Here is a 20,792-nt window from a genome sequence, read left to right as displayed (position 1 = left end):
ACTCATTCCTCAGCAAAAACATTCCAGTCTGGACACCCAATGTTCAGTTATCACATAAAAATATTTGGGGGATAGCAAGCAGGTCGACTGTATTGAGCACACACAAATCTGCTCAAGTTAAATACTTTAAAATCCCCCAAAGAGCCAAGTCAAGCACAGAACCAGCCCAAAGTTTTAGCTGATACAACATCACATACAGGAAGTGGAGATGATTTCCTCTTTTCTGACAATTTTAAGATTTTACATCAATATTTTTATATGCACACACGGATCAGCCAATTTAATTATGACTGTTACTACCTTCTCATACGAAAAAAAAACATGTTGGGTTTTTTTTTTGTTTTTAAAAATGATGTGGTCTGTTCCCAACAATAATCACATATTCCTGTGATCTTGTTCACAAAGCAAGAAGAACCACTGAGACTGCCATCTCTCCATTTCAGCTTGAGTGAGGCATCACAAATCACCTAATCCTTTGTCTTTCATGGTCAAGTTACATCCTTGTCCTCCACTCACTGCAAGATCCTACATGTACTTCTTTTCAGGTTTGAGGGTAGAAAGCAAACCCTTTTTTCATCAGTTTCACCAGCTCAGTGCAATTATTATGGAAATTAAAAAGCAGGCCTCTCTTCTCTCAAATCCAGTGAATTACATACAGAAGTTACTAATCTCTTTGCAACTTAGAACTACAGTATTCAGGCATTCCCATAATCACAGACATTAGAGTTTATATACTCAAGTTGTGCAGTTTAACTACTAAATGCCTTTATCTACTTGTCAACAAGACTGTTTTCAGGAGCAGAATCGTTTAGCCCTTTTTCTCAGCCTGAACTCAGTAAACTGGATCATACTGTTTCAGACTAACAGCAAAGGTAATCCAGAAAAGACAGCCTGCCTTAGCTCCACTTGTAAGCACAACCAAAGAACTCATATTAGCGACAGTTAAGTCCCCAGGAACAAGCAGGAAAGTAAGAATAAAACTATATAAACAGCCCAGGAGAAAGAAAATTTTTGACTGCAAAGAGGGAAAATTCTTCCATGATGCAATTTTAGACTGGCATTCGCAGAGCGGTTTTGTGTTATTGAGCTTTCTCCTGTTCTGCCAAAGCAGCTGCCTATTTCCTTTCTACACCCAAATTTCCTTTAATCATCGAAGACAGGATGCTGTGTTCTGACGAAATGCCTTTCCTGGCCATCCCTGGTGGAGGGAATTAAAAGCCTTGCCAATCTTTTGAAATGCAAATCTTCACCAAGTAGGTTTCATGCCTCTTGCTATTCTTGCCTCTCCCTGAAGGGCACCTTAGGTGGAACAGTGAACAGTGGACTGTTCGCTTATCTTCTAAAATGATTATTGTCTTGCACTTGCAATCCTCTAATCCCTCCATTTTCCTCTTCCTCTTTCCTCCTCCCCAAATCTCACATTTTTCAAGCAAAAAGCTTTTTACCTCTAGATGGCAAAAAAGCTTGATCCTCCAGCAGCAAAATCATTAATTCTCTTATCTGCATAGCCACTAGGGCTCACTAGAATTTCTTTCTTCAAGTACTATTTCTGGTACCTGTTGAACCTTAACAGAATAAACATTCAGCCCAAATGTTTTTTTTTCGTGTTAACAACAGAAAAATTCTTTCTCTGTCCCTTTTTTGGAGAGCATGGGCAGGGGAATAGCATTTTAATTAAAAAGGAGGAGTACAATTAGAACGAGTAAGAAGCACACAGACCATAATCTAATATATGGCAGGAGAAAAGAAGGTACTGAACCTCCCTTCAAGGGAGCAAGAAACTGTCAATTTAAAGACTCCTAGCATAGTTTTGGGGGTTTTAGATCAATTTCAGCCCATGGCTGTGGGGGATGATGCAGAGAGAGACATAATCACCTCTAAAAGTGAAAGATAAAAGTTTTGTGCACCAGGACAAAGTTATCCAGATAAAATCTTTTATGCTGCAAAATATTCTCTTGAAGTCAGTTATGAGGACTGTATTGAATCACTAGAATGGTTGAAGCAAGACTGAAAAATACAGTGAAAACACATATTTAGGAACAACTCTATACTGATGGATGTGGAGTTGAGAGGTTTTTTCCTTTCTCTTTTAGGAACAAAAATTAAGAATTTTACACTATTCGACAACGATAGGTTAGTATCATTAAGAACTTACAGATTCTAACATCAAACTTTCAAATTCAGACAGAAATTTTAATTTTCATAGCCGATAATTGATTAGCAGCACTCTTAACAATACAAACCTTATTTTTTGCTTTATTTCGTAATGGAACTCTGGAACAAAAAAAGCAAGCAACGAATGTATTACCTACATGCATTCCGCATTGCGCCCATTCCTCAGAAAACACAGTGAGAAACACAACAAACTTGCTTGTGGAACATTTTCGTCCCTTCAAATATTTTAAATACAAATCTGTTCAGCACTGGTGTATACAGTGGGTTCTCCATTTCAGTTGTGCAAGTTCTAGATGTACACCAGGCTGTCTGCACTTCTGATTAAAGAAGGCAATGCCAACCAATATACAGTCTGTGGGCAAGGAAGGACGCTCCAGGAGAATTTGCACTTGTGTTATTCCTGCTGTCTTTTTTCAAGAGTCTCTTTGCTGCAAACATGTGTATTGGGCCACATTTAAGTAGAACCATCCAAGTATAGACCCCTTGTGTTGGCTGCCTTGTAGGCCATGTGCCCAGGTTCAGAAAAAGCATTTCTGAGACAATATTCCAAATCATACACCAAAGCTTTTTGAAATGTGCAATGGCTTCAGACACAGCAGAAGACCAGAAGGCTAACAGAAGCAAAGAACATTTGCTTCTCTTTATAATCCACTCAAATCCTTGGACAAGCCTCCCAAATGCTGTGCCTCCATTTCTCCATACAGTCCTTACCTTTGGTCTGTATTACAGTCTCCTTACAGTCTCCATACTGACATTACCTTTACCTACAACTCTGACATGCACACAGCTTCCCAGCAGTTGGTCACTCTTTGGAAAACCAGCTGTGGAACTTCTTGCCCCAAAATGTCACACAAGATGGAAGGAACCAGCAACCTTTTATCAAAATGAACTTCACTATTGCTTTGAATTTAAGATTGCTGTTGGTACCCTCAAACCCACCCACCACGTTTAAGAACCAGACCGAATCTGGCAAGGACACAAATAGTTCTTATTCTTGGAAATGAAGAAAAGAAAAAAAAAAGGCAGATTTTGTGCACTGGCAGGGCACATGTGGATGGCAACAGCAAAAAGTATGTTTGGCATGTAGGAGGATGGCATTACTGCCAGCTGTCGAGCATTTCCATTAGGGAGCCTGCTGCAGTTTCACTTGGCATGCTCCTGCAAGCAACTTCATCCTCACAATACTCAGCTATTGTGAAAGCTGGCCAGCAGCAACCATCCTCGCGGGAGCCCCTGCAGCACAATTGAGCAGCCGACTACAGAAACCCCAAGTTTCTCACTCATTCATACGATTGATATTTCTTGGTAAGCTGGGAAACCAGTCTGAACTGACATGGTATCAGAAAGAACAGCTTGAACGTTGCCAAAGGGGAAACTGTTAACTTTTCAGACAATGTAACAGATTAGTGGAAAGGATATTCCTCCAAACTCACAGATCAAGGTTCAAATGTATACCTTTTGTGTACAGAATTAAGTGGCAATAGGAACCAACTTGGAGCTTTTCAACACGTGATAATGTACATTGTATGTGGAAAGCTAAATGCAAAAAAATATCCCTCCCTCCCCCCCAAAAAAGAAAAGCCAAGAAAAAAACCCACTCCACAAAACCAACCCACAAAAAAAATTCCTGAAACAAAAATGCACGCCCCACCTGCAAGAATGACCCACACCAACCTACAAGCACTTTACCAGACTGGCAAGAGAAAGATTCTTCCCTTGTTTTCCCACCCCTCAGAAGTAAGAGATTTCACTCTTCTGCCACAATCACTTTTCATCAGGTTATTCTCAAATTAAAAAAAAAAAAATCAAAGAATAGAAAATTACTTCACTAGACATAGTGAAAGTTAGGCCCACCTGAGAAGGCACCTTCCTTTAACAAGAAGCAGCTGAACTTGGAACACTTTTACCTTGCAAGGTATAATAGAACATCTTAGCTTGCAAGTTGTTACAATTTCTACTATGTCTGTACAGGACCTACTTTTCACCCTCAAAAAAATACTATAAATCTCCAAACACTCAAACCGAGTTAAGTCAGAACTCCTCTAACCATGTAACTGCTTCAGCAAATCACTCTGGGCACCTTCCATTTGCTCTAGAGCTTGTGTACACGTTAGTAACGTTCTCTAGACTCCTACCATCTACTTGTTTAAATTGCATGTTGGTCAGGGCTCCCAAAAAACTCCTTCAGAGGGGCAGGAAGTTTCTGCTGTGTGCCTCCACACAGCAGACAGACACACACATCTCTGGTGCAGAAAAAAAAATGATAAAATAATAATCCTTAAGTAAAATACTTCCTCTTGAAGAAATACCTGATGGCCACAGATACTCTGCCTTTCCACTTCATCCTCTAGAGCTTGTAAAAAGTTGCAGTAAAGCTGACCAAATCTGCCTAATGAACCATTTCATGGTAAAGCCCCTGTTACCACCAATTGTCGTTGGTAATTGTGTTGTTGCCTAACACATTTCACTGTTACCTCACATGACTTACCACGTTTGACCATCGTAATGATAGTATTACTATGCCACCTCACCACTTGTCAGACAACACCGACAATACATCAATGCCAGGCCTGACCCGCAGCATGTGCTGAAAGACTTATTTCATACAGGATGGACACGCTTGGGCCTCTAACTTCTGACTTCACACCATGCTGTTATTGCTCTGATCTTAATTTGAAAAACAAAAATACACTAGCTTTTTCTGGCCAAGGATCAAGTACATCTACACAAAGACAGTCCAGGGGCCTAGTCAGCAGTTTAAAATACATTTCTCTAGAGCCCTGTATGGGATACAAGCTAATAACCTGCTGTGGCCCCTGGCAGAGCTCGTCAGCGGACAGTGGGGCACGCAAGGTGCTCTAAGGGCACAGCAGTGCTGTAACTCTTGTTAATAGCTATATTATGTATAGTTGTGGAATAGCCACTTGATCACAGCCTGCAATCTATATGTAGAACTGCCTACATATATATTTCTTGGGCATTGTTTAGGTAGCAAGCTCCAGCAAATTCAAAAGGTATCAACCAAATTTGCTTCTGCATTTCGCAACAACAACATTAATCTACATTTTATGGTACAGTCTCCCATTCCTGCTGACCTGGGTTTGCAATTAGAGAAGGGGAGCAATTTAACATTTGATGTCTTAAAAAGAAGAAGAAAAAAAAAGTACCACCACCTTCAGAACCACTTTGTATTATCTAGAGGAACACAGAGTTGCTCATTCATCTCAGTGTGCTGACCATTTTTAGCCTATCTAAATTAAAAATACTCTCACAGACTATTTGAGCGTTCAAAGACATTTCTCTGGGAAAGGTAAATTAAACATTCAAAAAATGGACTGCATGAGACACATCAAATTATTGATCGTTCAAAAGTGCCAGATGATTTAATACATACTCAACATAAAATTGGAAAAAGAAGAGAGGAATCCTTCCCTCTTCCCAGTAAGAGCTATTTCTGTTCCAGCTCATATGCACAACTCCAAGCTCAGAGTTCTTTCTTCTGTCCTGCTGTGGATAGATTAAGCCAGACAGTAAGCAGAGAAAGAGGGAATATCCAAAAGAAGCTCATTAGTAATTATAGAAACTTTTTTTTTTTAAACTTTAACCAAGAAGACTATGCCAAAATACCGAGTCAACACACTCCACCCTCGAATTGCATCCAACAGCAGAGAGACTACAACACAGGGTTCTCCAGGAGCTCCTGATCTGACTTACCGATACCCGTGCCTCAAAGGATGACACACTTTGCAGATGGTATTACCAAGGATGCAGTTTCAAAAGAACAGCAAGTTAGCGGAGTGAGATAGGAATGCTGCAGTCCAGCGTTCATCACGGCAAATGGCTTGGCGATATTCACAGATTTTACAGAGATGTTCTTGCTGTTATCTATTTCAATTTGCAAAGCCAAGAGAAAACATAGTGATAACCTTTACTTGAAGGGCAATTATTTCCTGCATTTCTACTAATAAAGTGTCCTTTGCAGATAAAAGATGTATCAATACTTTAAGTCAAGGCATGCACTTATCAGATATTTTATTTTTTTTTTAATCTAAGAGACACAGCACACCAGCCAGAGGTCAATGTGGAATACAGGGAAGTGACCAGCCAGCACTCTACAGGCAACAGCTTTTCTGAATTATTCCAGTGACTCGTGACCCTCCGCTCTGATGTTCTACATGGCACAAGCTCTAACACTACTTTCACCTATTTCTCCACCAAGCTGAGAGATCTGTGGTTATTAGACTAGACTGTTACCTTTCAGACAGGGTGTCCAACCTGCACAGAATGAGTTCAAGTTACAGATTTAACCTACACATCCCCTTTTAAGTAATTAAAGAGTATCCTTACTTTTAGAAAAACATGCATTAATTCTGATGGGTTTTTCTCAGTTTTCCCTTCTCTGTGGCTCCAGGCCTTATCAAGCTGAGGCAGAGTAAAGCTGACAGGAATACTCTTGGAGCTTTTGCCAGAAATTTGAATAGAAACAGAGAAACTAAGCAGAGCATGGGCAGTTTCCTTCTGCTGGTGTTTGCCAAAAGCTCTCAGTGGCAGCACAGACAAACAAAATGGGCCTGTAAAGTCAAGAAAAAACACACTGATGGGTTTACATACACTTGGAAAGCTAACAACAATTAAAAAAAAAATCTTCACAGAACTTGAAGCTGTTCAAACCAGAACTGCTCTGAATCCATTCTTTTTCAAGGGATGTCTCTGGTATGCCAATTTACAAAAAGACTTTTTAAGTCCTGATTTTGGCTGGTAAAAAGCTGTAAATTGTTGTAGAAGCGATATCATACAGCACATGCATGGCAGTACATGGTAGACAAAGCTATCCAGAATGTCTGTTCTGACAATCATTGAATCTGATAAAGGATAAGAATAAGCAGCATAAAGATCAACTAGGATTGACTACATAGTGTGAATATATAGAATAAATAGCTCTAAGGGATTTATTTTTTCTAATGGCTGGAAGGGATAGATCACAAAAAGAGGTGTACCAGAAACAGAGGTAAGACCTCCACAAGAAAAGGCAAGGCAAAAAAACAGGGAGAAGGGGAACCATAAGAAAAAAAAAAAAAAGAAAAAAAAGGAAATAGGACAGGCTCAAAAGTAATTTGAATCAGATGAGGAAGATTTTAAGCTAGTGTAGAACTTGCCTGAGGAAGTAGAAGTTCAAAACATGAGGACAGATGTGTTCTGAATAGCTCGCTTGGGATGAAGTGAGAAACTGGGCAGTCAGAAGAAAAAGGCAGTAGCTCTAGAAGTCAACACATAAGACCAAAGCAAAAAAATCAAAGAGTAGTCAAATTTCTAATCTCAGTAACAGGGCCCAAACCATACAAACGCCCAGCCGCATCCAGGCTGCCTGAAAGTGATATAAGGTGCCTTGTGACAGGCACAGAAAACCAGTCTCTGAACACACTACGTGCAATTCTGTTATGAAGTACACAAATTACTTGTGAGAGGCTGACAGTAAACCAAAGCGGGTTAAAATGAAATTCAACATCTTCCCTTCCCTTCTATAAAACCGATATTGCCACCTTCAATCTCTTTCCAAATTACATTTCATATCAGCACACAGAATAAGAAAGGGATCCAGATAGGCAGTATGTCACTATTACAGTGCATCTTCAGGAACAGTATGATAGCCATATCCGAAGTCATTCAACAAACCAAGAGCAAACTGTGGGAGGGCAAAGAGTAGACAAGTAATTAGCTGCTATGATTTCGAATAACAACAAAAGACTCTAGTGATTACAACTGCAATTAAGAACATCCCAACATCATCTTCCTGATTCATGTCACCCACTTATCTTCCATCCTTTTCTTTCCACTATTATTCTCCTCTTATCTAACTGAATGTTATGGTGAAGACACTTAATGTACATAAGAGAGACCAACTGTAATTACAATTTACCAATAACATCAAGATTTTTCTTCACAGCAGCAAAAATGGAAGAAACACAAGACTGGATAAAAATTATCTTGCATAGGTAGAAAAGAACAGAGGAAAAACTACTTCACCTAGCCTTATATTTTCATCCTAACATTGAATTCACCTGCTACGCTGCCGAGTAACCTGATACAGTTTGGTATTGGGAATACCTAAGGAAATCTAGGGCTGAATAAGTGTGATGCGCTGCAGGATGTTATTTCTGTCACTCCTGCTCTTCAACCCCACTCTCCCTTTTGCAGTTTCTAGTCACATACTTTCTTTCAAATTGACCTTGAATTTGACAGTCAACTCCAACTCTACACTAGATTTACAAATATGATTAGGGTATGAGAACAGGATACATCAGAGAGACCTTCCCCAACCAGATCCAATTAATCAGGCTACAGAACACATATCCATGTGCATAATTTCCAGTTTTGTGACATTCAATAAATTAATCAACTCAAGCCCGTACGCACAGAGAAAAGAAGGCAGCTCCCTCTACTGGGTGAGACAACGCAGCTCCTCCTGTGCTTTCCCCACATGCCACAGAACAGACTTGTGTGTATTTAATTCTCCAAGATTATTTTTTTTTTTAAGTCCAATCCACAAGATGGCATAGAGTAATTTATATTGCTCTGCAATTTCAGGAATTGGCCTACGGAAACCATATTTCTGTAGTTTCTACATTTAAAAGCACAGAGAAGAAAATTCTTTCCACAGGTCTACGTCAGAGGTGAAACACTTGAAAACCGGTGTCCCTTATGTCAGTGTCCACTGCCAGCCTAGGTCTGGGAATAGGCAGAGTTCAGCAGTGTTATTCACAGTATGCATTTAACATCTGGCTTTTTTTTACTGCTGCTCAATTAAACTCTTGTACATCACTGCCCCAAGAGATAGCCCTTACCTTGTTTAAGGCCGCAGCTTTCCATCTGCATGTGGCTTCATCACAACGGCAGCTGCAATGCAATTGCTAGCATGCAGAACAGAGTACGAAATATCAGAGCACAGGTACAAGTGAAAGGCGATGATGTGTATTTCAAGAAATGTCTGCTCAGCCCACAACAACCCAGCCTGTGCTAAACCCCACCAAAGGCACCGCCAGGTCAATAGCACACTGCAAATCTGCAACCTCTTCAATCAGAAAGTTCGTCTTTGCTACGCTACAAGCTTCCATAACAAACTTTCACAAAATAAAAGCAGGCTGGGTCCAGGCTGCACGCCTCTAAAAGCAGAAGTTACTCTACACTGTTTCTTTGGAGACAACAGTAAAAACTGCCACTGAGGAGAAAGTGTGGTATCTGGAGATCTGTTCAAGCTCTTCATTCAGGACAGATAGGGGTAAGATTCATAACCCAGGCACACCATGCTAAGAGGGGGCAGGCACCCACTGGTCATACAGCCAAGAGACTCCTCCAACAGCACACATGTTTCTTTTCACTTCTCAAAAGATCCCTTTGCGATTTGGAGCCGCAGCAAAACTCTGGGGTTTTTTGTCACCTTTTCACCATCTGACAGTTTCTTCAATATTACATGATTCCTGTCCTTGAACTTCTTACAAGTACCAGACAATACTTGTTCAACCTCTGACAGCACAGCAAGTTTCTGGAGCTTTTTTGGGTTGAGATGTTTAATGGCAGAAAAAGGGACAGAGAAAAATCATATAATACTTCTAAAAACAGAGAGATCGCACTCTCAAACTAACATTTATGCCATTTAAAATCACCTTAGTGGCAAACTTGCTACTCTGTTCAAAAATATTTTTCCAAATTAACTGGATGAACAGCAACCAAAGCACATCTATTACACACCCTTCTTACTATCAATTATTTTCTCTCAGTAGATACATTTCCACCTTACAAAAACACCAACAATCACATCTCCTGAGGAAAAAAATGAACATGGAAGTTTATTTCAGAATTATTCACAAATCAAGCAAAGCGCTAAAAAACCCTCCATTTGACAGCTGGTAACCTGTACGAAACAGACCTCTGCTAAAGCTGAGAGACAGACACAGGTGCTGTGCTAAAAATGAAAGAGCACTACAGATTGAACTTACGGACAGCTCTTCACAAGCACTCTTAATTCACAATAGAATGCAACAGAGTGGCTACAGTCATAGAGAGATTCTGGAAACCTCCTAACCATCACTAATAAGGAAGTGCAAGAGCAATAACCTCCTCTTCTAGCCCTTTTGTTCTACAACATTTGCTCAGTTCGCATTTAAGTGGTAACTAGGGAAGAGGAAAATGAAGCAGAAGAAAACACAGGACATCTAAAGCATCCCCATCTCCAAGTGACAAGGACAAAAAGCAGACAGTGAAACTGGATGTCTTTTAACAACAAATTGCCAATTTAAGTGCAGCTTGGTCTAGACTAGTGCAGAGGATGTCTTCCATGCTCTACCTGCTCCATGGACTACAACTGTGGCCCTGCAGGCCCTTTAACTCACAAAATTTTATCAATTTGAGCTGCTCCTAGACTGCAGCCAGGTCAACCACGACGCAAATCCATGTGGCTTTCAGCTACCCTTCAGCAGTGGTACTGCCAGAAGTTTCAAAGAGTGGGAGAGGTTTACGTATAGCACTGATAGGGGCTAAAGACATCCTTGGAAAAGGGATGCTACCGGCTGTCTAATAAACCTTGTTCTTCTACATGCCTTGTCCTCACAAGCTCCCTCTGTGAGAGGCCTAAAGGAGTCTCCATTCTTTTCCAATACAGAATTGTGCAGACAACACAATCCACTGTAAGATAAAGCAGTCATTCTCACTAAAAAAGCAAACAAAATTGCCCACGTATTTACTCAGAATGGAAACAAGCAGCTATCTCATGATTTGGAGACAGTGTGAGACCATCTTACACAGTAACTGGAGAGCCCTATCCAAACTGGTATTCCTTGTAAAAGCTCTTGAGAAACTACTGTATCATCATGCATTGTTGAGAGGAAGCTATCATTGACTTAGAAGTCATATAAGGAGAAATAGAATATACATAAATTCTAGACAGGTATGTTCTTACTGAAAGTAAGTGAAGGTAAACTGGCTATCTTGTTCTTTGCCTTTACACTGACAGAAATCAACTGCTGGGAATTGCTGGGGAAACAGCAGTCAACCTTTCCTTCCATCAGCAAAGCTGCAAAACACACTGTGTGCCAGCGAGTGATTTTGCACTGTGGAGACAGCCAGTGCCTGTACTGCACACAAACATTTGGTTGACCTCATCAGTTCCTGGAGCACATGCCTTGCTGTTCAGAGCTGAATCCCAGCACTATTGTGTCCTGCACCTCCTCAACAGCCACATCTTTGCTCTTGGAACTCAACACCCACACAGGCTGCGAGGATTCACCTGCAAAGTGGTACAGGTCCCTCTGGGATTAGTTTCTCACACTCCCCACTGCATTTGTTCTCTGTGCTGGTTCCCCACTCTCTCCTTACTGAAGGAAACTGCAAAAGCACTAATTCCCATTGAGCCCAACATCCACGACTGCAGCTGCCACAGATGATCATTACTGTAGAGACTACGTATAGTTTCCACACACAGCGGTGAGTATAGAAGATCTGTGCTGGTTTTGGTGCTCCATCAGGGAGCAACTTTTACTCAGAGAGCTGTGCTGGATTACAGCAACGACTGTTACTTGACCTAGTAGAATCTGCTTCTCTAGTACTCAATACAATTGTCACAGTTGTTCAAATAAAAGGAGTTTCACAGCTTTTGATCTTTGGAGGCAGGAAAGAGGGCAAATGATAGGCTGTTTGCCCTTCTCCAAAGCAGATCAGGTACCAGTACCCTAGACGGATACCACTAAATAGTGGTACCAATACCACTAAACAGTGAATTTTTAGTTTCTTATTATAACTTTCTTATTATATTTTATATTTTATATATATATATATATATTTCTTATTATAACTGACACAAAGCAACACACTTCAATACCTCTAAGAGCTCTTCTTACTTTTCCATGAAAATAAAAAAGGAAAGGTCAGATCAGGACAAAGAATTCAAAAGGAAAAATTTAAAAGTAAAGAAACTAATTCAGAAGGTGGAACCCTAACACCCAACCCCTGCTCCTTGCCTTCCCCCCAAAATAATCCCAGATTAGACTATCAAAATGGGTTCTCATCAGGTGCAGATGTTCTTCCTTTTGTTCCCTAGCACAGAAGCACAAAGTACTTGGGCTGCCCCTGTAGGCAATGACACCCAGAAAAAAAATCTTGTTTCATATGCACGAGACAAGACATGCACCTCAACTGAGACACACACTTCAAAAAGAACCTTGTTTACTCCAACCACAGACAAGCCTGCAATTAATTTCCTCTAACTTTTGTGAGACTGCCTTACACTGAGGAGACAAGGGTGTGCAGTATAATGAACTGGCTAGAAGAAAACTAAATAGTAACAACTCACTCCTTGCATGACCATGTCTAAATTAAAAAATTTTTGCATACCAAAGTCAACTACACATATGCCCTCTCTGCAAACTACCGCTAAGTCATACAGCTTACAGGCAAGAAAAGGTTATACTGAAAAAACATCAGCTTCCAACAAGGACAGACTGCCTTATTCACCCTTGAATTTATTGCAGTAAGACCTCCACCTCTCTACTGCTTGTCACTCAAGCATTTTACCAACATTGCTGTTTGTCTGTACAGACTTTATAAGTCTGTATACATTATTTTTGTATCTTGCTCAAACATTTACCACCCACAGAAACAGAGTGCCCTCTAGCTCTGGCTGAACTCAAGAGAATTTTGTAAGATGCTGTTTTAAAGTCCAGCACTTACAGACAAAGGAGACAGCAAGAGCATTCCGTTATCTGTACTCTTACCTGTCCTGGGGTCAAAGAGCTGGTTGGCCTCCAAGTCTGTGAAAGTGCTGAAGCAAATGGGACATTTAAAAGAGGCGCGATTGGTCGAGTCTCTTTCATCCGTCTCAATCCTCCTCCTCATGTGGTCCAGCTTGTACTTCACCACATTAACCAGAAGGCGGTAGTTAATGAAGTAGTAGTTATGACGGGTGGTTTTCCCATCTGGAGCTGTCTCTACCCTCATCCTGCATTTGATGAACTTGTCACCCTTGAGGGTATTGAGGACAGCCCGCAACTGCTTCCTATCAAACTTCAGGAGCTCTAACATGTCCTCTTCCTTCACGCAGGGGTTCCTGATGAGAATGTCCAGAGCCAAAGCATGTTCAATGCCATAAAAGCCACGCACCACATATTTGGCAAGGCGTTTGAGAGCTGCTGGGACCTCAGTGAGGACGTCTGGGTCAGTCATAGCAGATTCAGATCTCAAGCTTCATGTACACTGCAATGAAAGACGACAGATGGACTCTTAGCTAGTCTTCTAACTCCAGAAGTTTTAATTTATCTCATTTAGAGCTAAAAGAAAAAAAGGAAGGGGTGTTTTCCATTTCTCTTTCCCAAGCCTTGCACTGTCTCCTTAGGTATTAATAATGCCAGTGCTACAGAAACAGAATTAGAAGACTGTACCTCCCATTCAAAACAAAATGGTGGAAAACTTAAAAAAAAGCACACAAGAAATTGGTACCATAACATACAGATTTCATTTCTACTCGGTCACAGCCAACAGAGCTGGAATAAGAAAACTATCTTGAAGCTGAGCTCCAGTAGACAGCTTCATGATCAGCTGAGACTTGTAACTTGGGAGAAGCAGAAAGAGGCTAAGGCAAGAAAGGTCCTAAGACAGCCCGTGAGTGGAGTTGTCTTACGGCCCCAGCTGGTGTCACCTGACCACACTGTAAGTAGCCCTGCCTGCTTCTACTCCTCAGATCTGGGGGTATCGCTGGGCAGAGATACCATGCGAGGACAGCTTGCTAGTACAGATTGATGTGCATTCAAGCAAAACCTCCCAGCTGCACAACGTTCTGATGCGTTCTGATAAACAGACCTTAGACAACAGTCTGCAGCATGAAAACTGTTAGCACTACCAACTCCTACAACACAGGCTGCTTCAGCCTGGATCTTAGATGAGCAAATAGGTCTTTCCAAAGGATGGATACTTCATTTAAAGTGTCTCACATTCAGGCCTTAGAAGCCCATGGATACTATAGCACAATAAAGGAAGTAAAAATCAGGACTTGGTGAGCATTAAGAGACAATATGTTTAAAAAGAAAAAGAATATTGCATGAAGCATCCTTTGAGTTACTTATCACAATGTACCATGCTGTCTGACCAGACAATAATTTCTACAGAAATACTGTATTTTCACTTTATTTTTCTTCACCTTAACATCAAATGGCACAAATGCTCGTTAACAATTACCAACCATCATGAAATCACACAACGCTTCTGTGACATACATGGGACATATAGGATGATATCATGCAAGGAATTCCTCATGTTGTCACCCCCACCACAGACACAGCTAGAAATCAAACCCCAGCAGACAACTAACAGCACTGACTCTTCTGAAGCAGCTGGTTTTGTTCAGTGGAGAGAAAAAGGGAAGCGACTCTGTAAGACACAGAGCAAACCCTTACTGTCATTTCACAGGGTGGTTTTGAGCATTTTCTCTCCACACTTTCAAGTCTATACATCTGTTGGCAGTAACAAAATTCCCTTCCACTCATAATGCACTGGGATTTCTATGTATGAAAGGTTCAAGATAATCATGGCGTATTATAGGTGCTTTTGAAATACCTATTCAGGGGGTTATACTTCCAGTTAACTTCAAATAAAACTCTGAATAGTCTTTTTCAATATGAGACTTCTATGCTAGTTTAAGATATGAATAACCATTTATTAAGAAAAAGGTTCCTTCAATTGAAGAAAAAGTGCACACCTTAATTTGTTTGTCACTGCTAAGCAATTTTATCTGTGAATGAATATCATAAATAGTAAAACTCTGCCAATTTCAATTTTCTCTTCCATTAGATGTTTCACATACTGTATATGTACCTCCTCAGCACTCAAGTCTCAAATAAAGGATAGAGAAGAGTGACAGCAGAAGAAAGGATCTGGATGGGTATCCTATTTTCTTCATTGCTATCATAAAACCTGTAATATCCTTTCTGACAAAACACCATTACAGAACTTTTCTATACCCCCCACCCCAAACACCCCACTGAAATCACGAAGCTCTACATTAAACGAAGCAGCTGATGACTCACTTCCATCAGCTAAGACTACTCAAAAATCCGTGATCATTTATCGCAGTAGACTGCTTGGAAATCTATTTTATTTTAATTTTTTTGGTATGAGAAACACTGCCCTCTCAAAAAACTGTAAGTAACACTACTCACTGAAGCTTTGGTTCCCTCCAACCCCTACCCTCCTCTGCAACTGAGGTATGTTCCTCTCAAGGGTTACAGCCAGTGCAACTGCAAAGCAATTAGGCTGTGGACAGTGGAGCTTAACAGGAGGTAAATTAAGATTGTCCCGTCTTTTCTGCCTATGGGTAAGAAAAAACCCCACCTTAACTCTTTCCTTTTAAAACACTTCCTTGGTTGAGCTTTTCTTTTTCTCGTAGGGCTCGATGGTATTCACAGTGCTCAAATTGAAAAGAACTGAGCCACATCTGTTGACTGCTGCTGTGCAGGCTCAGGATAGCTTACAGAAAACAGTGCCTGGATGCCCAGCCCTAGCTTCCCTTCAAGGAAATTTAATAGAATATGTTTATCACAGCATGAATTAGCCATGAAACAAGTACTTCTCGAGTTAGTCAGCTTTCTTTTATATGGCAGATGCATTATGATTTATCTCACACAAAGGACAGTTTTAGAGAGCTTTGCGTTACAGGTGAAAGCATTAGCAATAAAGGATGCCCCATTGTGAGTTAGCCATACAGTATATTTGAATCTCTAAGTCAGACCCAACCTGAATACTGTCACAGGACATTGTCCTTGAAAATCCATTTCATTCTGTTGGTGTTTTTACAGTCTTTCACTTACTTAAAGATAAATCTTGCTTTTGACTGGATCTGTCAGCAACATACTGATGCTATAAAACAATGTCAATGCAGAAGCAAGCCAGAAGCTTTCATTTATTCAAATTGATCTTTACATTATATACTGTGCTTAAACTCTGAATGAGATTTAATCAATTTTAAATAAAACCTGGCACCACAGAAGAGATTTAAAAAGTCGGATTTTGAAAGGCAAAAGGTTTTTAAGTGCTGATCTAAAAAAAAAACCCCAACTAACGAAGCAAAAAAACCCTTCTCTCCACACCAGTTCACTGTCCCCTGAAAATTCCTTCCAGAAAAGCTTGGTGATGCAACTAATCCACGGATTAAATTCTAAATCCTGCAGAAGACAGCCTTTGTGTGAGCCAACTGACTGACTTGTGTCAGTTTTTAAAGAAATAAAGGAATAAATAAAGCCACCAAAGATCACCCTTCATCAAGCTTTGCTACAAGTTAACAATGCTGAACACAAGGAATTTGCCTCTAAAAACAAACATGGAGACACATTCAGCAAACACCAGTTTTTATATTACATTGAGGCCTAATGCCAAACTGCTCAAAAGCTTGAACAAGATCGGTATGGTTGGATGAAGAACATATTCTACATCATTCTGGAAAACGACGTTCTCACGTAAGCTACGACAGAGAGCAATGGCACAAGAGTGAGCACATACCACTGCCAGAGCTCACCAGGCCAGGGCCTAACAAACTGCTTCTCTGGGACAAGCTGACACCCAGCCCACAAAGAATCTCAGCCTACAGCATATGAGCTGCAAATCCTTGCTACCTGTCACCGTACCACCAGGCAAGACCGACAGTGACCCAGCTCAGAAGCTGCAATCCAGTGCCACGAGTATCAGTTTAAAATCCAAAAGCAAGGAACCTTACCATTGCATCCTTGAACAGTGATTTCACCTTTCCTCCAAGCAGTAAGTCAAGCCTGAATTAATTACATGTGCAAAGAAGTATGATAACATCTCCTAACAAGGTTTTAATGAACGTGAATCTTTCATAATCACGTCTGTACTGACCTAAATAATGTATGAACACCATGGACATGGTCAGGGGGAAAAAAAAATCAACCAGAAACAAAAAAGGAAGCAGACTGCTCTTCAGACTCATTTGAGTAGAGAAACCCTTTATAACACCCCAGATCTCTTCTGGGGGAAAACTTGGGAGTTGTAGGGTTGGCTGGGAACCTACACCTATCAGACATACTTGGAAAGGTGCTTCCCATTTTTCCCCACATCTAACTTAAATTGTTAGCATTCTTTTTCATTAAATCTTTGAGACCAGATTTTGCTGATTTGTTTGGAAAACCTTTCTGCGGGTTCTGCCATCAGATTTAAAAAGACAAAAAAAATTATTTGCTTATACCACTGACATTTTCTTCAGAAAAATCAAAATCAGATTATGAGTCCCTCACCTGTAAACATGGCAAGTACAACAAGCTTCTGGGAGCCAGTGTGTACCATATCCCACTCCAGCAGTCACTTGCGAGCAGCAGATCCTTCGCTCTAATTAAAATTATTTCAGAAGATTATGAGGTTAAGTTGAGAGGGGCAATTTTGAATCTTCCTGAGTACAGGCAGGGAAGGCACAAATTTCAGAACTACAGTGGGAAAACATGCCATCAAGATTTTACATGTCTGTATGAAGTAACCTCAGACACTACTCTATCTTTCCAAAAAATGGCAAAGAACCTTCCATTTTCCAGTCTGCTTTTTGTCACTGTTCTCCGTAGTAAGTGGATAATCTGTGCAACACATCGCTACTATCCAGAACTGCCTTTATCCCACATCACTTGCAAACCCAAAGTCTTCTGGTATTTTATCAGAAGCTTATTGAATTCCATTCCCTAGAGACTTCAGGAGCATTGCTGCTCAGCCTTCCTCCTCCACTACATCTTGATGAGAAATCGTGTATCTTAATTTCAAGACCTACCCTGAAGCATTAAAGGAGAAGAGAAGAATCTGCTTTCACTCAAATCCTACCTTCTTGTTGGCATTCCATAAACTGAAACCAAGAGTTCACAGGTATCAAAGGGGTTTCTTCACTAAAGATGAAAATTTGTGCTACAGCTGCACACAGAAAGGCTGAACAGCCTGCCTGAAATTAGGACATTTTCACCTAATTTCTTTCACAAGTAAAATATATGGAACCCCACATGATAAGGATGCAAGGTCTGACCATGCAAGGCAGAAATTGGAACAATACAGGCTTGGGATGTAATTCTCAATCACATTCATAATCCAAGTCCAACATAACAGCAAGATGTCAGTAAATTAAAGGACTACCTACGCGCATGTACACAAACAGATGTAATATTGAGAAGTACTTCAAATGCACATCAGCATTAACAAACTATTAACAGTTATAGCTGCAGGGGAAAAAAACTTGGAGTGCACTATTTATGGAAGGCCAAATGTAGCAACTAGAATAGTGCAGGTACAGTTTCCTGTCACAAATTATACCCTCCATCCCACAGAGAAGTCTTTTTCCTTCTCAGTCTTCAGCCACAACCCCTGCCATCATGTGCTAATTCTGACAGTTGCCTATTCATTTAGCAAGGTAAATCAAGTTGATAAAAGTGAAAAACATGTCAAAAAAAAAGTAGCATATTTTAGAGGGAAGCAAGAGGGAAAACTTCAAGAACCGAATCATTTATGTTACTAGACTAGAGCCTACACAAAACAAAGAGAAGAAAGAATGGCTAGGGATACAGAAACATGAGCTTTCCCCACGTGGTGGCAAAGACACTATTGAGATGACTCAATTGTAATGTGAAGCCACTAGCACATTTTAACCACGGACATCAGAAACTCTTAAAATTTATACTTAAATCTGAACATATACCAGCAGAAGAACATCATTTTGGAGACATCTCAGCATTGGCTCTCATGTAATGAAGTGGTAAGGTTTTGGGGCTTTCTTAAAGGACAAAAAGAGCATTCCTGATGAATATCAAGCCTAAGAAGTCATGACTACACTGAAGTACAGGGGGCTTAGCCCCAGCATCCCTTTTAAGTTTCTGATGGGAAGAAAGCAGAAATTGTTTTCCATACCCTGGATTCAATGAGACCTAGAACACCACACTTATGTGAGTGGTATTGTCTGACTGTCAAGAATTTCAGAAAGACAAAAATTTATGAAAGTATTAGGTTCAGAAAAGTTCTAGTGCATCAGGGTGTAGCAAACTAGTCTATATACTAAGGATGTAAGCAATAAAGAAGCAGAGAAACTAAGTAACAAGATACCAGGCTAGCTTTAATTCATGTAGTTTCTTGTTCAGAAGAATTCCCTAAAGCATCCTGTGTGAAAGCAAGCTATAAATCTTAAAGGAAGCAGAAGGTAGGAATGAGATTCGCACATCATCCCTTACAGCTGCCAGAAGGGTATTTGCTCCTCTCCCAAGGACATGGCTTTGCCCTCTCCCATGCCAGCTCTCACACTCACAAGACCTTCCTGTGCACCAATTTGCATGACTAAAAGGTAGAAAAATACCCTTTCTCCCCCCCTCCCTCCTTCTACTAGTTTTTTTTGACAGTTTAATCAGCTAGTAGGAAAGTGTGATGAGCAACAGAATCAGCAGATCTAAGAGGATGCCAGTGCAGAAGAGATGAAAGAAGAGCCTCCTCCTTTCATGGCTGAAAAACATTAAGCCAGCTGTATTTCATGAAAATGCACCTTAATGTGCACTGCTGAACACTCTCTGCAAAATGCCCTTCTTCCTTATTCATTCTGAGCCACTTGTAAAAATACAAGTTTGGCAGCTGTACTCATTTAACAGCTTGGTGCCATTAGATGTGATGTTCATCTGCCCCTCAGGGAACCAGCAAGCTCATGAAGCCAGAAGAAAACTAATGCACAAAAAAAAATAATAAAGATCTTCCTGAGCTAGAGAACTGAATGGTAACCTGGCAAAAAGCAACGAGCTAGGTTTGTTATACTGTTAGTTACTCCTCAGATTCTTGCATCTTCCCTCAAATTACAAGTTGCACAGCCTCCCTAGGCTACAGCAGCAGACTACGTTATGGCCAAGTGAAGGAGGGAACCCCTCCTGCTACCTGCACAGCTCCCTATTCCCTGCCCACGTTTATGTGTTGAGTCTGAAACATCCGAATGTGTAGGCTCCTGCAGGACAAGAGACTTGAGGGCTCAGCAGGTCCTCCTAAAAAAACGCCAACAAAAACACAAAGAACCCCCCCAAACCACGCAAGAGGAGAGGCAGGCGGTGGGAGGGAGCTGAAAGTGGTGCGAGGGCCCGGGGCAGAGGCCCACCCGGACAACGTGCGGGGAGCACCGACCCCGTGCCGGCGTGCTCAGGCCCCCAGAGGCGCCCAAAACAAGGGGGGGGCGGAGCGCCGGAGCGGGGGCTCTGAGGGCCTCGGGCACCCCCGGCGGCGGGACTCCCCCAGGCGGAAGGGGGGAGGGGGGCCTCCCGGCCAGCTTCCTCTGGCGGCACCGCGTCTGAGTCCCCCGCCAGGGACGGCTATGGGACAGCGGGGGGGACCCCGGGGGGACCCTGGCGCCTGGCGCGGCCCGCTCGGTGCCTCAGGGCGGGCCGGGCCGCCGCCGCCGCCCGCCAGGGCCGGCACTGACCTGCCGCCGCTTCCAGCTCTCCCCGCTCCGGGCAGCGCTTCCGGCGGCTCCGCGCGGGCACGTCACGGCCGCGCGCCCTGGTGGCGTCACCGGGGCGCCAGGCGCCTTGCCCAATGGCTCCCTGCGTGCCGCGCATGCGCGATTCCGCCCCCAC

General features: G+C 41.6%; 1 protein-coding gene across 2 annotated transcripts in view; it reads right to left on the bottom strand.

Moving 5' to 3' along the window:
* The window catches only part of GTF2E1 (general transcription factor IIE subunit 1), a 52,681-nt gene extending 31,921 nt beyond the window's left edge, over nucleotides 1-20,760 (bottom strand). The window contains exons 1-2 of one of the 2 annotated variants that reach the window (XM_055808539.1): nucleotides 20,639-20,760; nucleotides 12,939-13,416 (exon numbers count right to left, since the gene is read on the bottom strand). In XM_055808539.1, coding sequence (XP_055664514.1) covers nucleotides 12,939-13,386 — 448 coding nt within the window. In that variant the 5' untranslated portion in view covers nucleotides 13,387-13,416; nucleotides 20,639-20,760. Of the gene's footprint in view, nucleotides 1-12,938; nucleotides 13,417-17,462; nucleotides 17,488-20,638 lie in introns of those variants that run through there. The other variant, XM_005231089.4, reaches the window with a different exon arrangement.
* Nucleotides 20,761-20,792: the final 32 nt, after the last annotated feature.

The sequence above is a fragment of the Falco peregrinus genome, chromosome 6, assembly GCF_023634155.1.
Source record: "Falco peregrinus isolate bFalPer1 chromosome 6, bFalPer1.pri, whole genome shotgun sequence".
In the NCBI taxonomy this organism is placed as follows: Eukaryota; Metazoa; Chordata; class Aves; order Falconiformes; family Falconidae; genus Falco; species Falco peregrinus.
This window is presented reverse-complemented; position numbering and strand designations above follow the sequence as displayed.